This window comes from Corvus moneduloides, chromosome 9 (assembly GCF_009650955.1).
Source record: "Corvus moneduloides isolate bCorMon1 chromosome 9, bCorMon1.pri, whole genome shotgun sequence".
Lineage (NCBI taxonomy): Eukaryota > Metazoa > Chordata > Aves > Passeriformes > Corvidae > Corvus > Corvus moneduloides.
Genome location: NC_045484.1, coordinates 23777848 through 23793601, shown reverse-complemented (window position 1 = coordinate 23793601; position 15754 = coordinate 23777848). Strand labels below are relative to the sequence as shown.

The 15754-nt window shown below is 54.0% G+C and overlaps 3 protein-coding genes and 1 long non-coding RNA gene across 7 annotated transcripts; 1 reads left to right on the top strand and 3 right to left on the bottom strand.

Moving 5' to 3' along the window:
• Nucleotides 1-213: 213 nt before the first annotated feature.
• On the bottom strand, nt 214-5163 carry NSUN4 (NOP2/Sun RNA methyltransferase 4). Its single transcript, XM_032118319.1, has 7 exons — nt 5141-5163; nt 3851-3962; nt 2804-3225; nt 2506-2660; nt 2185-2339; nt 1377-1501; nt 214-640 (listed from the first exon to the last, which is right to left on the bottom strand). The coding sequence occupies exons 1-7, from the start codon at nt 5161-5163 to the stop codon at nt 367-369; spliced, it is 1266 nt and encodes a 421-aa protein (XP_031974210.1). The 3' UTR covers nt 214-366.
• Nucleotides 5164-5856: 693 nt separating this feature from the next.
• LOC116447916 (cytochrome b-c1 complex subunit 6, mitochondrial) lies at nt 5857-7185 on the bottom strand. 2 transcript variants are annotated; one of them, XM_032117685.1, is made up of 4 exons: nt 7070-7185; nt 6963-6983; nt 6560-6721; nt 5857-6113 (listed from the first exon to the last, which is right to left on the bottom strand). In XM_032117685.1, exons 1-4 carry the CDS (start codon nt 7091-7093, stop codon nt 6081-6083), a joined length of 240 nt encoding a protein of 79 aa, XP_031973576.1. In that variant the 5' UTR covers nt 7094-7185; the 3' UTR covers nt 5857-6080. The 2 variants fall into 2 exon arrangements, with proteins under 2 accessions (XP_031973576.1, XP_031973575.1); XM_032117684.1 differs by having other exon boundaries at nt 6560-6983; nt 7070-7116.
• A 97-nt stretch (nt 7186-7282) lies between these two features.
• LRRC41 (leucine rich repeat containing 41) lies at nt 7283-15754 on the top strand. Of its 3 annotated transcripts, XM_032117678.1 has the most exons (10): nt 7283-7525; nt 7611-7697; nt 8019-8089; nt 8849-9983; nt 10396-10641; nt 11518-11682; nt 12017-12115; nt 12591-12713; nt 13590-13665; nt 14808-15754. In XM_032117678.1, the coding sequence occupies exons 1-10, from the start codon at nt 7399-7401 to the stop codon at nt 15040-15042; spliced, it is 2364 nt and encodes a 787-aa protein (XP_031973569.1). In that variant the 5' UTR covers nt 7283-7398; the 3' UTR covers nt 15043-15754. The 3 variants fall into 3 exon arrangements, with proteins under 3 accessions (XP_031973569.1, XP_031973570.1, XP_031973571.1); XM_032117679.1 differs by lacking the exon at nt 11518-11682; XM_032117680.1 differs by lacking the exon at nt 7283-7525 and having other exon boundaries at nt 7690-7773.
• LOC116447917 lies at nt 14284-14808 on the bottom strand. The gene is made up of 2 exons (XR_004241739.1): nt 14710-14808; nt 14284-14665 (listed from the first exon to the last, which is right to left on the bottom strand). It is a non-coding gene; the product is annotated as an uncharacterized LOC116447917 (long non-coding RNA).

Genomic DNA, 15754 nt, shown 5'->3' with positions numbered 1-15754 from the left:
AGGCTGAGATCCCCGACAGAAAGGCTGAGATCCCCAGATGGTGTTTGTTAACCCAAACCTGCTCATGTAGGATCAAAGCAGACAGGAGGGAGAGAGCAGGGCCATTTATCCTGTCCCACACAGGCAGATAACTAGCTCCCTCTAATAAGACCTCTCTCTTTCCTAGATTAAACACCTCAGTCTCAAACAGATAAATATTCAGGAAACACCACAGCAGGTCTTTCTCATTTATTCCCCATGTCTACAGTAAAAAAGCAGACTTCCTTTGGGACATTTTAGAAAGAAAAATAAATATAAAGCAGTTCTGCTTTCCCTTAAAGATTGGGGTATCTCCTGACAGCAGATGGACAGAGTCTGTCGCCCCTTCTACATCCGACGTAATTTGCAGAAATACATCGGCCCAAAGTTGGCTGTGAGGTGAGGCAGGACAAGCTCCCCGAGCCGGCAGTCTGAGAAGAAGGAAAACGTGTCCTGGAAGAGCGTCCGGAAGTGGCTCAAGTCCTCAACGTGGATACTGATGTTGAACTGGGCTTCTGCAATGTCCAGTGCCCTCTCCACCACACACTCGTTCTGCAGCGGGGACAGGGAGCACGTGGAATACACCACCTCTCCTCCCGGCTTCGCGGCGAGGATCCCAGCCCTGCAGGCAAGGTGAACACATGCGTGGTCACGGGATGAGGAGGTCTCTATGGGACATGGGCATTCCCACCCACCGAAACTGGGAAGCCAACAGGGAACTCATAGGAAGTGACAGACAAACCCCCCTTGAACTCCACAGGCTCGGCAGTCTGGGTCACTGCAACATGAGGAGTGTTTTGGGCCAGGGCAATGAGTCAAACAGATACTTAAATTGATAAAGAATTTAACGTGGGAGAGATGCTTCTGGAGAGCAGCTGGAAGGTGTAATCCTGCTGTCACATTCAAAGGAACGGGATACACATACAGGGGAAGGAATTCTTGCAGTTCAAGTGCTGCCATGGGACTCTCTAATCTGTTTCCTTATTGCCACAGCACACAGTGACAAGCTGTGGCACTTTCCAGCACCTGCCGAGTGCTGGGAGAAGCGGGCACTCAGGAATCCTCCAGGGTGCCAGGACCCAGGAGATCACCACCCAAAACAACTGCACCCATCCTGTTCCTTAGACCCTTCTCCCTACATGCTACAGCTACTGCTGGGGACAGCAGGACACTTGACCTGACCAGGAACACCTGCACTTTCTTACACTTACTGTGATTTGATGTGTTCCAACTACTGCCAGAAAACTACACGTGGTTTCCACATTTCCCAGTTGGGGACAGACAGAGTAAGAAGAGGTTTCAGTGCTGGAGAGCTGCTCCCAGCACCCGAGGAACACAACACAACCGAGCTCACTCACATCAGCAGCTGCAGCTGCAGCATGGGCAGCATCTGACGCTCCTTGGTTCGCCTCTTGTGGAAGATGTTGTTGTCCTCCTCCATGGCAGAGTGTCTGTCTGTCGTGCAGGGCACATCCACCAGCACCTGCAGCAGCAGAGGTCCCACCTCAGACTCCTGCCCAGGTCAAGCTCAGCAAATCCCCTCCTGCAGCCAGCCCTGTGCCCACCACCTCCACCCCTGCCAGCAGCTCTCAGTGCCCAAGCAGAGGTGTGCACCACACTGAACTGTCATCATCTGGCTGCTTCGGCATTTTGGGAATGTGCAAAAATGCTGGAAAACATCCTGCACTAACTCGTGTCCTCATTTAATGTCCCTGCTCTGCGTGTGTCCCTGGCAATGTTCCTGCAGCACACACAGGCGGTGCTGCTAGAGCGACGCCTCCCGGAGTACCCAACCCAGCCCCAGGAGTACCCAATGCAACCTCTGGAACACCAAACCCAGCCCCTGGGCCTGGACATAGCTGAGAAGCCAGAATTATCTAATCTTCACATTTAACCCCTTCCAGGTGATGGACAAGAACAAGATTTCTATGGGGGATTACACAGGCAAATAAAGGTACAAGTCTAGATGCACACATGCACCAGATCCTGCAGAAAGGGATATCAGGTGGAAATCCTACTCCTTATGTGGCTTGGCCTTCTCTCTTTCTCTGCACTTAAGATTATGGAAAACCACACAATTATACAGAAAGATAAGCTGCTGTCTTCCTCAAAAAGAGGAGGGAAGTGAATTGATGGGTTTATCTTCACTGGTTCCCAAACACCTACCTTATGGAAAGTGCCACCTTTCACCTGGTCCCAGTCCCTTCCATCGTAGGACGTGACACTCACAGTATCCCTGACTTCTTTGGGGACATAGCTATGGAGAATCTGGTACAGCCTCTTTGTCCGGGAAACGGAGACGTCGTTGGCTGCCAGATGCCCTGACAGGACAGAACAGGCACACTGGGAATGTCACTTTTGCAAAACCACACCTGATTCCCAACTCTTGCACACAGAAATTATTAATGGTCAGACACGAATGGGCACAGCACACTGCTCCAGCCCTGTTGTACACACGGGAACAAGGCAATGCCCACCCACACTCACCACAAATCCCAGTCTGCAGCAGAGCCAGACTCTTCCCACCCGGAGCAGCACAGAGGTCGAGGACAAAGTCATCTGGCTGCATGTTGAGCGCCAGGACTGGCAGGAGAGATGCTGCATCCATGAGGTAATAGTCGAGGAGCCCCAGAGCATCTGGCCTGGAAATCATCAGTTTGCGTAACAATAGCAAACATTGGAGGGGAAAAGAAAAGAAAAGAGCAGTTGGAAGTGAGGATGGAGACACATGGAAGGAGCCCCTGAGGCTGGCAAAGACAGGGCGGTCTGTCCAGGGGTGTCTCACCGTGCAGGGCGAAAGCGCGTGATGTCGCCCCTGGGGAAGGTGTAACACTTGATTTTGGAGCTGATGGAGGCACTAAACAGTGGCGATGTCTCTGCCTGTGTCATTATTTCTGCCTGCATCACAGTCCTGCCCTCATCAGAGCCCTCCTGGCACCCTCTGGCCGCTTCCCCTGCAGCTCCAACCCGCTGCCATTGCTGCGCCTTTTGGGAGGCCTCAGAAATGAAATCGGTGGCGTTGAGCAGCTCCAGCTCTTGGGGAATGTGGTCAGCAGCAGCGAAGTTGTTGAGGAGGGCCCCGTACTTCTGCTCGCAGAGAAGCCCAGCACGGACCGAGGGCCACAGGGCCCCCAGGTGCAGGCTGTAGCTCGTGTCGAAGTGGTGCAGGGCCAGCCGCGTGGACGCGATGCGGGGGGCCGTGGCAGCCTTGTGGGGAAAAATAAGTGGTGTTAAAAGACAAAATACCTTGATATCCCAGTACCCAGCCCCTCCAGCCAGCCTTCGTGTTTTTCTGGGAGAAGCCAGCACTGGGTTACGTGCTGGCAGAAGTCCATGGGGCCTTTCTGGAGTGTGAGTGTGACAGGACCAGATGGAATGGCATAAATCTGTGACAGGGGGGCTTAAGTTGGGTAACAGGAAAAGGCTTTTCACCCACGGGGTGGCTGGGCACTGAAAGAGGCTCCCCAGGGAAGTGGTCAGAGCACCAAGCCTGTCTGAGTTCAAGAAGCATTTGGACAATGCTCTCAGGCACAGGGTGGGATTGCTGGGGCGTCCTGCGCAGAGCCAGGAGTTGCACACGATGATCCTGATGCATCCCTTCGAACTCAGCATATTCAGCGATTCCAGGATTCTGGGAATGGCCGAATGGGGTCGGGGCCCTGGGTGGGCACGGCTGCACACAGAGCGGCGGCACGGGGGTGCAGCGAGAGGTGAAATGGGGGGCTTAGAGGGGGATTTGCAGTGGGGTGCGAAAGGGTTAGTGGGGAAAAAAGCGGGGTGAGAGCAGCGCCGCGGGGTGCGGGTGCTCTGGTCCCGGCCCGGCCTCGCTCACCCACTTCTCCTTGTGCCGGTGCCGGCGCGGCCCCGCTCCCAGTATCGCTCCCGATGCCGCTCCCGGTGCCGCTCCCGGTGCCGCTCCCGGTGCCGCTCCCCGCCGCAGCAGCGCGGCCGCCGCCCGCCCGCGCCCGCCCAGCGCCGCCATGGCCGCGGCGCCTTCCGGGGCGGGACCGGGGAGTGCTCGGGGCTCCGAGCTGCAAAGGGCTCCGAGCTGCAAAGGGCTCCGGGCTGCAAAGGGCTCCGGGCTGCACAGGGGCTCCGAGCTGCAAAGGGCTCCGGGCTGCACAGGGCTCCGAGCTGCAAAGGGCTCCGAGCTGCAAAGGGCTCCGGGCTGCACAGGGGCTCCGAGCTGCAAAGGGCTCCGAGCTGCAAAGGGCTCCGGGCTGCAAAGGGCTCCGGGCTGCACAGGGCTCCGAGCTGCAAAGGGCTCCGAGCTGCAAAGGGCTCCGGGCTGCACAGGGCTCCGGGCTGCACAGGGCTCCGAGCTGCAAAGGGCTCCGGGCTGCACAGGGGCTCCGAGCTGCAAAGGGCTCCGGGCTGCACAGGGGCTCCGAGCTGCAAAGGGCTCCGGGCTGCACAGGGGCTCCGAGCTGCAAAGGGCTCCGAGCTGCAAAGGGCTCCGGGCTGCACAGGGCTCCGAGCTGCAAAGGGCTCCGGGCTGCACAGGGGCTCCGAGCTGCAAAGGGCTCCGCGCTGCAAAGGGCTCCGGGCTGCACAGGGCTCCGGGCTGCAAAGGGCTCCGGGCTGCAAAGGGGCTCCGGGCTGCACGGGGCTCCGGGCTGCAAAGGGCTCCGGGCTGCACAGGGGCTCCGGGCTGCAAAGGGCTCCGGGCTGCAAAGGGGCTCCGGGCTGCACGGGGCTCCGGGCTGCAAAGGGCTCCGGGCTGCACAGGGCTCCGGGCTGCAAAGGGGCTCCGGGCTGCAAAGGGGCTCCGGGCTGCAAAGGGCTCCGGGCTGCAAAGGGCTCCGCGCTGCAAAGGGGCTCCGGGCTGCAAAGGGTTCCGAGCTGCACGGGGCTCCGGGCTGCAAAGGGCTCCGGGCTGCACAGGGCTCGGAGAGCGTGTCCGTGCCCGCGGCGCGGGGATGAACTGAATGGCCTTTAAGGTCCCTTCCAACCTAAACGTCCTGTGATTGCTGAGCTGGGTTTGGGCATCAGCTGCTGAAAAGGGTCCGGCAACAAACGTGCTTTGCAGCAGAAACGCACAGGCACAGCTGGACCCTGCCCCGTGCCACAGGAGAAAAAACACACACACCAAAACCTGATGGAATTTACATGGTACGCTTACCCTAATAAAAGTCCGAAATCCATCAGCAAAAGGACCGTGAACCACTACATGGATAAAGAACAGCCAAATTTATAAGGTGGTGGCCTTCATTCCACTTTGAAGAATAGCCAAGAAATTTTCTACCCCGTGAGATACCCTTGTTTTCCTCCTAAACATTCTCTCTCGTGAAAGGAGCAGGCAGAGCATGGACAGGACAGTCCCAGGTGAGGAGAATGGGCTGGTAACTCACACAGAAAGCCTTCAGCTCCCCCCGGTGACCCTGAGCGGGCTTTGAGCAGGTGAACCACCCACACGCGCCTCCACAGCCACGGGGTTGGTTTCCTGGGCAAGAGGGCAGAGCTGGCTGCTGCCAAGAGGCTCTTCCAGCCGCTGGCAGCAGCAGGAGACAGTGAGGGACAGGTGACAGCTTTCCGCTGAGGGTGGGGAGGAACTTTTCTCTCCTAGAAAAGGGTCACTCCCTTCAGTCTAACTTAGTCAGAACATACTGCTTGAACAACACTGGTCTTGAGGGGCTTGGAAATAACCTTTGTGGCTCCAACAGACAAATTCTTCCCCATGGGACTGGCCTGCAGCAGCTGTCCATCACAGCAGCATGAAAAGGATATTCCCACAGGTGAGGAAAACTCTCCCGCCCTTACCTGGGTTCTGACACCCAGCAATTTCATCTTAACCCAGTACGAGTCAAGCACAAGAACTAGGAAATAAACACAGGGCACTTCCACAGGAACTCTCAACGTTTAATATGGAAAATTACAGAACATCAACACGTTTGTGGTTTTTTGCACGGCTGCACATCTTCCAGGAGCACAGAGGCAGTGACAGGCTGCCAGGAAGCCGTTTCGTTCATGCTCAGCATGGAGGATGGACTGCAGGAAGCAGAACTGTGATCCAGGAACCACTGGCACTGGCTGTGGAAGCAGATGGTCAACTATGCCCCCTTTCACTTCAGCTTACTGAAAAGCTTGTGAGCAACCTGCAAAGAGAGAGAGAGCCCTCAGTAACTCATGGTTTAGGGATGGAAATCAGCAGGGTGTCACCACCAGCCTCTTGGTTTTCTGGGCCACCAATGCACACATCCTCACAGCCCCTGGCTCTTGTTCTGCAACAAGTCATTCAAAAAAGTTACTGAGATGCCTTGGAAAGCTTCAGCTCAGGTTAAAAAGGTTTAACTGTAAAATGGCAAATACAAGACTGAAATAGCCGAGTGATTTACTGCACACAAGCAATGGGTTTGAGTTACTTAACTGTGTAATAACATACCGAATCCCTGCTAGATCTGTTGTAACAAGGAGGAACCCAACGTTAAACAAGAAAAAGCGACTGAACAACTACCACAGCTCACACTCGACCTGGCAGCACTGTCAGCAGCGTGGCTGAAGGCAGCTCTGCTCACAGCCGCAGCAGGGACGCTGCACTTACACAGTGGTCCCTGGCGTGCAGGAAGTCGAAGAGCTCCTCTGTGCACTGCTCCTCCGTCTCGGAGCGGGAGGACACCCGCGCGTCACACAGCTCCAGCCGCTCCCGCGCCTTCACGCATTTCTCCGTCTGCTCGCAGTGCTCCCGCACCGTGGTCAGGGGGTCCTGCGGACACGGGGCTGCGGTGAGCACAGGGACACCCGCGCACGCCGCTTCCCCCGAGCCCCAGCGCTTTGAGAGGGAGCCGCGCATCCGCACCGCGCATCCACCCGGCCTCCCCACGGAGCTCTGGGTCGCCGGCACAGCGCGGCCCGGCCCGAGCCCCCCGAGCCTGTTAGTCGGTGCTGACGGCCCCGGGCAGCCGCTCCTGGCAGCTGCGAGTCCCAGCCGCGGCTCCCCGTCTTACCACGAGCTCTTCCTCTTCCTCCTGCAGAAAGAAAAGAGAGCACAGCGTTACCGCCCGCCTGCCCGTCCCGGTGGTCCCGTGCGGGCCCGGTGCCGCCCCGCGCTCACCTCGGGCTCCCCGCGCTGCCCCATCGCGCTCCCGCCGCACAGAAGGACTCGCCAGGGTCACCCGCCGGAAGCGCCGCTGCCCGCGCCGGAAGCGGAAGCGCCCCTCCGCAGGGCGGTGCTGCGGCCCTTCCAAACATGGCAGCCGGCAGCGGCCGCGCGTGTGGCCGCGCCAAGATGGACATTGCTGCGCTCCTTGCCTTTCCTCTCCCTTCTTCCTGTGTGTCTCGGCCTCGGAGCCGGCTCGGCCTGGCTGCCGCCGCCGGCCTCTCCGGTGCCGCTGCTCGACGCGACCTCCTCAACATGGCCGCTCGCTCCCGCCGCCTCCCAAGATGGCGGCGCGGTGCGGGCGGTGCGTGCCCGAGGCGGCCATGGTGGCGGAGCGGCCGCGCAGCCTGTTCGCGCTGAGCGCGGCCGTCGTGAGCCGCAGCATGGCCGCCCTGGAGCGGGACGTCTGGGGTAAGGCGCGGGCGGCGCGGGGCGGCGGGGCGCGGGGTCCGGGCCTGCCCGCACCCTGCCGCCCTCTCCCTCTGGCTCTCCACAGCGCTGCCCGGGCACCTCCTGCGGGGGCTCCTGCCGCTCCTCACTGTCTTCCATCTCGAGCGGGCCGAGGACGCCGCGCGGAGAGCAGGTGACACCGGCGGGGACGGCGACGAACCCGTGGGGACACCCCTGGGCGGGAGGGACGAGCCCCTCAAACTGATGGGGCGAGAAACTGGGGAGATGCTTCCAAACCTGGCGGGAGGAGCCCCAGGGACCCTCAGCTGGAGAGAGGAGCTGCTCTAGGCTGGAAATGGCAGCCCTTAGGCAGAGGGGTCCCAGGGACACCGCCCTGCATCCCACACCCGGGCACGGTCTGCGGCTGTGCCTCCGGCACCCCAGCAAGCCCCGGAGCAGGACACTGGGAGAGGGAGAGGGGTGAAAGCGCCCGGTTGATGCTTCTTCCCCCCAGGCGTCTCGACACAGCCCATCTGGCGCAAGCTGTGGGACGATGTGATGAAAACCAGGCCGCCCAACTCGGAGGTGAGGAAACGCTCTGGTGGGAGAAGGGGCTCGACACGGGTGCCCTGTTTCTGCTGTTTTCCATGAGGTTTTGTTTCTGGCTGCCTCCAAGCAATTCCTGGCGCCTGTTTATGTGTTTGTAGAGCTCTGGACCGAGGTGTGATCCTGGTAATACATTTTGTGAAACGTGGTTCATGAAGGAAGTGTAGTGCACAGCCACACCCTTCATCTCCCCACAGTGAGTTTGTGAAAAGAGCAAATCTGTCTTCAGAGATTATCAGTGAAACAGAGGATAAAAACAGTATCTTATATCATGTTTACACCCATGCTGGCAAAAAAAAATAAGCTGATGTCTTAGAAAGCATGAGAAAAATGAAGAAGACTGAGTTTGGAGAATGGTTTTATGTAGAAAAAATGAAGCAGCTTCATTGTTTCATCATCTTAAAAGAATTATTAACAGACAACTTAATGACAGCCGGTAAAATAGGTGCTCTGGAAGAAAATTGCTGGTGACATGGTTTTTAATAGGCAAAAAAAATGGCCCAGCTCCAAACCAGTGAGTGTTTAAATTAGGCCAGAAGGAGGATGAAGAGAGCAATGGGATTCACTCAGGTTTTCAAGGAATACACTGAGGAAGGATGCTGAGAACTGGAGAGGTGGTCCCAGTGGAGCTAACAGGAGGGGTGACACCAGGTTAGCGTACAGCAATAATTTTACTTTAAAAGAATGAGAAAAATGGATTCTGACTTTCTGTTCCTACACCCTGTTGTTCTATTGCAGAGCATAACCTGCTGGAGGAAGAAGTTCCTTGAAACGTTCTTCTCCAACGTCCTCCACGGTGTCTTGGACGTTTCCTCTGACTGGCGCCTCAACGACCGTCACTTTTCGCCACTGCTCCACAGCTCCCCGCACGTTTCCCAGCTCACCCTCTGCAACATGCTCCAGGGGGCCGTGGAACTCACTGCCGAGCACAACCACAAGGTGCTTGAAAACCTGGCTGGCTCCCTGCAGATCCTGAAGTTCCAGCACCTCCTCTCCTGCGACCAGTCTGTGAGGCGCTCGCTGGTTTTGCTCCTTCACCGGCTGATCCACCACGGCTCTGTCAGCCAGGTGTCCATGTGTTCCTGGCCTGTTCCTGACCCAGTTCTTCTCGTTCTCATCTTGAGCATGAGCGCTGGGTTTTGGCGCTCAGGAAATGCCCTTGCCTATCACGGCAGCCCGTGTGGCCTTTGCAGAGAGGAGGACAAAGCCCAAAGCCAGGAGTCAGCACAGGAGGGAGCAGAGAGGGGCTGTACTGCTGAGCGGGAGGGGAGCAGTGGTGAGGACCAGAAGGGATCCCCAGAAGAGGCTGAAGCTCACATGAACTCTGTCCTCTCTGACCCCAGAAATCCTCCCACCTGGCAAAACCCAGCGTGTGAGGAAACAAGCAGCGAGGTGCCCTGTGACCACACCAACATTCAGGGTGGATCTTCCCCTTGTTCCAGCTCAGAGCAGCTGTCCTGTCACCCTGTTCCTCAAAAGACACGCAGACGGCTGAAACCTGCAGTGGGGAGGAAACGTCGCTGCCTCAGACGGAGCAGGGGACGCTATGCTGACCCAGAAGATCTGTATGATTTTGTTTTTACTGTTGCTAGAGAGGATAATTCAGGGTTACTGGACAAAAGCAGGACCACAGAGGGAGAGAACACTGAGAACTGGACTAGTTCCTCCCCAGGATCTCCATGCACTAGCCATGCAGGCTGTAAGAAAAGAGGAGGATCTGCTGGAATCTTTTCTCTGAAAGCTGCTCACCGCTTCCGAAGTGTCTCCACACTGGAATTGTTCTCCATTCCTTTGACTGGGGAGACATGTCGGGCTCTGAGTAACCTGCTGAGCTCCTGGGTGTCTTTAGAAAACCTCATTCTGTCTTACAATGGTCAGTGCTGGGAATAGGGCATTTCCTTCCAGTGCTGTTCTAATGGTCTGGCTTACTGCTCGGGTTTACCCTGGTTTAATTTTCACTGGAAGGGGAATTTTAGGAGTATTGGTGCCCCATCTTGAGAAAGGTGTTGGGTGAGATGTTTAATGAGTGTGAGGACTTGAGGGAGAGAATGGGATCCCTCTGCCCCAGAACAGCCTCTGGCTTTGTGCTTAAACGCCCTTCAGAGCGGGCAGAGGGAAGAGCCAGATCTCCATCTCCCACGCACACAGTGTAGCTTAAGGATGCGTGGATAAAGCGGTGTGTGAGTTTAGCCTTAGACTCGGGCTGCCATCGCTGCGGCCTCATCTCTGCGTGTCGGTGTCTGTACACACACAGCTGATACTTTTCTGTACAAATGCTGTTCCAGGCCTGCATGCCAACATCTCCTGCATCCTCTCCGGGCTCCGGGCCCTGTCCCGCCACCCGGAATGCCGCTTCCGTGTGCTGCGCGTGAGCGACATGTTCTCCCACATGCCTTGCATGGAGCTCGTTCGCTGCGTCCTGAGCGCCCTTCCCCAGCTCCACACGCTCTCGGTCAGCTTCGACCTCAAAAACCATCTGGAGGGCAGCAGGCCGGAGGAGAGTCCAAGCTGCAGCGAGGCAGAAATCCCAGGTAGGAATCATCATTCTGAAAGATGGCCAGGACTTGCCAGGCAGGTAGAGCTGTAAAGGCTTGGTACATGCTTCACTCTACACTATTATGGTGGTTTGTTATTAGGCAATTACAGCCTCACCTTTCTGATTTAGATGTTGTTACAGTTTGTCACTTCCAGTCTGAGGTGTTCTGTGGAGCCGGAATCTTGGTGAAAATGTTTTATTGCTGTATCCCAGCCTGCTGCAACAGCAGCTTTGTACAGGGCCAGTCATAACCTGCTACCTGTGACTGTCCATGGGAGTCTATCCCACCAGATCTGTAAATTGATCAGGAGCTTCCACTTTGTCCATCCCCTTAACTGTGAGGCTGTAAGCCTTAGACACACCCTTAAGCAGAAGGAAAGCATCCTTTGATCATCACAGTACCACAGGGGATGGCAAAGCACTGCCCAAGCCTTTGGATTACAGCCTGGGAGCTACAGCAGTGTGTGCTCAGCTCACAGGTCTCCCATCACCCTTATTAGCCCTTGAATTGCCAGAAAAGCAGTGAGCAAAGCCTGAGCGAGTTTGGAGTGGGGTCAGGAAAGACCTGTGCTCTGGGAAGACACTGACTGGTTTGTGCATTCAAGGGTGAGCTTTTCTCAAGCACTGTTGAGCACAGTAGAAATTGGTGGCCCTGTGGTCTGGCAGGAATCCTGAATGAGCTGTAAGTGACTGACATCACTCCAGGTCTGAGTTGCCAGAGCTTCTCAGGGCAGGGCACGTTGCATAGGCAATTTCTACCAACCTAAAGGACAGTGGTGTTGGGCAGACAGGCTTTCTGCTTGCTTTACGACCAGCTACACTGAAGACAGGCACTCCAGAGCAAACTATTTCATTGTTTTTCTTCCCTTAGAAAGCTGCCTGGAGGTGCTGGACATCCGATTCCCCAGGGAACCTCTGCACACCGCATTCCTGCTGCCAGTGCTCAAGGCGTCCAAGTCCCTCCAGCAGCTGTCCCTTGACAGTGCCACACTGCCCTGCCCCCAGGAGCTTGGGCTCCTTTTGGAGGTGCTCAGAGGTACTCTGCTAACCCATGGGCAGCATCACTGGGCACACACAGTGTGGCTTCCATGCTGTGGTCTTCCATCCTCTAGCATGAAGGCAGCTTACTGGGTCCATTTCTTCAGTGTGGACATCATTGACGTCTCCAAGAAAAGGAAATGGGTGTCAGCCATCCCATATGCCGTGCTATGTGGATGATCCTGTACAGCATAATGGTTCCTTTTTAATTCTCCACAATCCAGCACAAATTACCCAGAGTCTAAGCCAGTTTCTGGGTGTTAGCAGGTAGCTGGGTCAGGGTCTTTTTATCCCAAGGATGTGCAGTACCTGAGAATTTGTTTTGGTTTTAGAGTGTACTCCAAATTTGAAGAAACTGAGCTTTCATGATGTGAACCTGGCTGAGCACCAGAGAGAAGTTCTGCTTTTGCTTCAGGATCCCGGCCTGCAAGGTACAGCCAACTCCTGGGTGCTGTTGCTTGGAAAGGTCCTGCAGGTGGCTGCTTTTGGGTGGCTGACATTTAAGGGGGGGATCTTGGGATGTGTAAGGTTTAGCCAAATGTCACAGTCCCTGGAGCAGATCTGCAGGTGTTGTCAGAATGGGAACATGCCTGGTTCTTTGTGCCAGTGGAGCAGAGGAGCTGCTGGGCGGCTGGCAAATGCTGCAGGGAAGAATCCGTAGTCTCAGCTATAAAACAAAGATTTTTAACCTGCAGAGCCCATCAGCCTTTAACTGGGTGAGCTGGCAGAGCCACTGGCCTGGGTGTGATCTCTGCTCTCTGCAGAAGTGCTGTTACATGCAATCCACTGCTGGGGGAGCTTTGCTTTTGCATGTGGATTAGGGGCTGGAGCTGTCTGCAGAAAGTAATTATGGAATCATGAAGCACAGGGAGTACTCATATGTACTGTAAATGCATTTCTTCACAGAAATCACGTTTTCCTTCTGCCGGCTGTTTGAAAGCTCTACTGCTGGGTTTTTGTCAGAAATAATCAATACAGTGAAAAGAAATTCGTCGCTGAAGAGCCTCAAACTGCCCGGGAACCGCCTTGGTGCGTACTGGGAGTGTTGCTGTGGGGCCTCAGAGCAGCTCTCTTGGAGGGAACTTCAGGGCTGGAGTCAGGACCATTGAGAGTGCTGAACTTACCACATGCAGGAACAGAGTGGATTTAGTTCACAAAATAAGGAGCACTGGATCCCTTTTTTAAAGGCAGAATTTCAGTTGCATTCAGCAATGTACCAAGGGCCCAGGTAGTGTGCAGGAATTATGGCTGCTCTTCTCTGCAGCAAAAGCAAGTTCCAGCAGGTCTCCAGATTTGACTGAACACTGATCTGCTTCAGACTGTAACAGGAACAGATCCAGCAGCAGATGCACTGCCTCTGATGCAGACGCACAGATTTTGCCCAAGTTTGGGCAATTTGTGTCTTAACAGTTGTTGGCAGCTACTGGAGGGATGAGAACAAGTAAAGGAGGAGTTTGTGTAAAAGAAGTGGAATTGAACTTACAGGAATGATAGGCTTTTTGGATCACAGGCCAAGTAGAAATGTTTGAGAAATTAATTTCAGATAAATTCTGAGTATTGGTTCCTGTTCTTTTAATGAAGTAAAACAGGAAAGCTTGGGATAACCTGAATACACATAATTTCTAAAAAAAAGCTGCATCTGGACTTCTCAAACAAAACCAGGATTTTTCTAGGGAAACAAACTGCTCTATCAGCAAATGCTTTCATTGCCTCGAACACTGCTCAGGGGGATGAACTCACTTGGTGCCACTAGGGGAACAAACTGAGGGTGCAGAGGTGGCCCCTTTGTGTTCCAATCACATGTTTACAGACTCCTTTTTTGCCCTACAATCCCAGCCCTATGGCCACTTAAATTTTAAGACAGTTTCTTATTTGCATCTAATAGGTGCGTTTCTCCCCTTTCAGGGAATCAGAGGCTGGTTGCCCTTGCAGACATTTTCTCTGAAGATTCCTCCTCTTCTCTCTGCCAGCTGGATGTCAGGTATTCTGCTGCTCTAAACACTGAATTTCTTGTTATTGGAGGGAGAGAGCTGAACTGGGCTCTGACAGCAGGAGAACCTGAGCATGGCTTTGTTCCTTCCTTGAGGGAATGTATGCCCAAGAAAAGCTTAGAGAATACTGCAATGGGCACATACAACCTCAAGGGAGCTCCAGGATCTCTGAGACATTTCACCTTTATAAGGAGTCAGGCTCCATCTTTAAAGCAGCTTTGGTTTGCTGCTTCCTTGGGATTCACCTGCAGGCCTTCCCTGAGCTGTAGTTAGGACTAACTTGCCTACATACTTTTATTCTTGGGCATCAGTGTGAACAGCTCTGTTCCCACTGCCCCTTCATAGCAAGGGAATGCTGTCACTGTTCCTGGCAGATCCTGAGAGTGCCTCTGCATTCGTTTCCTCATCTTTGGGCTTAAGAATGCTGCTCTCTTCTTGATCCTGAATGGCCGTACAGATAGGCAGTAACCTTCATGAAGCACATGGGGGTGGCATTTCTGCAATACTAACAACTGCTTTGCTTGATTCTGCCCCTTCTTTACATCCTAATGGGGCAGGCTGCTCAGAGTACACAGGCTTGACAATTTATGTAACCACGGCCACACTCCTTCAGCAGGCTTGAAGCTTGATTGTTACTGTTCCTCTGACAAGATTTCAGTCCAGCATGCAACTTGATACTTACTTACACATCTCTGCATGGGAATTGACCTTTTAATCTCTTAGAAATACCAGGACCTGACACATGCCCTTCAGATTTTCTCAGCAGGAAGAGAGAAATGATCACTTACTGCTGAGTCTTGCACTGGGACTAGGCAGTTGGGCCAGGCCGCTTGGGTCCAGCAACATTTTAAGGCCACAACTAGGTCTACTTGAGTAGTAGGAGGTCTGGATAATGAGTTTAACTTGGCCATTGTTACCACCTTGGTTTAAAAAAGTTTCCAGCCCTTCATACTCAGTTTTGTTTTTCATAAGAAACACTCACACTTTATACTGCTGAAGGAAGGTGCATTTTGCCTTGAAACATCCTCAGGTACCTGCACAGGCAGTTACTAGAAGGAACAGTAATTTAAACTGCTCAAATTATAGCCTAGACTCTTAATGGCTTTCTTTTTCTTCTTCTTTCCCTGGAAAGCTCAAACTGCATCAAACCCGATGGGCTGCTGGAGTTCACAAAGAAGCTGGAAGGCCACATCCAGCAGAGAGGGGGACAGATTCCATTCACACACCTCCGCCTCTTCCAAAATTGGCTGGACCAGGATGCAGAAACAGCCCAGGAGGCGCTGCGGCGTCTCAAAGCCCTGTGCAGTGTAGTCAATGACTCGTGGGACTCCTCCCAGGCCTTCGCTGACTACATCAGTGTCATGTGAGGGACACAGGAACAGGAGAAACCCATGAGCTTGAATGAAGCAATTCTGATTTCACAGCACAGGTGGAGGTTTCTTCCCCAGTTCAAGCAGTACAGAGTTGTTCTTTTCACTTTGGTGTTCATTTGAAGAAGGGGTGTGACACTGACATGCCACACCAGACCACGTGGGCCAACAGCTCTATTTCCAGGTGATCTAACCCTTACCATCTTTTTGAGTATTTTAAATGGGACATTCATCAAATGAGCTTCTGAACAAACAGTTGTTTATGTCATTGGGTGTTGCGACAAATTTCATGTTGTTTCAGCTAATGCCTCACCAATAACCATCTCCAGCGTGGGAGAGACTCAAAAGCCATTGGGTTGTGGTCCTTGGAAACCAGGTCTAGGTGATCTTGTTTTTGAGGAGGGGTATTGGACAGTATCACCTGACATCCCTTCCACCTTCATTATTCTGTGATCTGTGAATCTCATGTGAAGAACTCCTTCCTCTACTTAAAGGGAGTAGAAAACAAGCTAACAAAGCCCCCAGCCTTGACCTTTTCCATTTGGAAAGTTATACTTTATACCAAAAAAGTTCTTTATGTACCAAGTAGCTTGCTGTTTATTTGCAATCACACTGCCCTTTTCCAGTGTCTGCAGTCATTTTACAGAGGTTTTGAATAGTTTGTTATTTTGTAACATTTTTATAATAAAATTATAATTAAGACCCATAA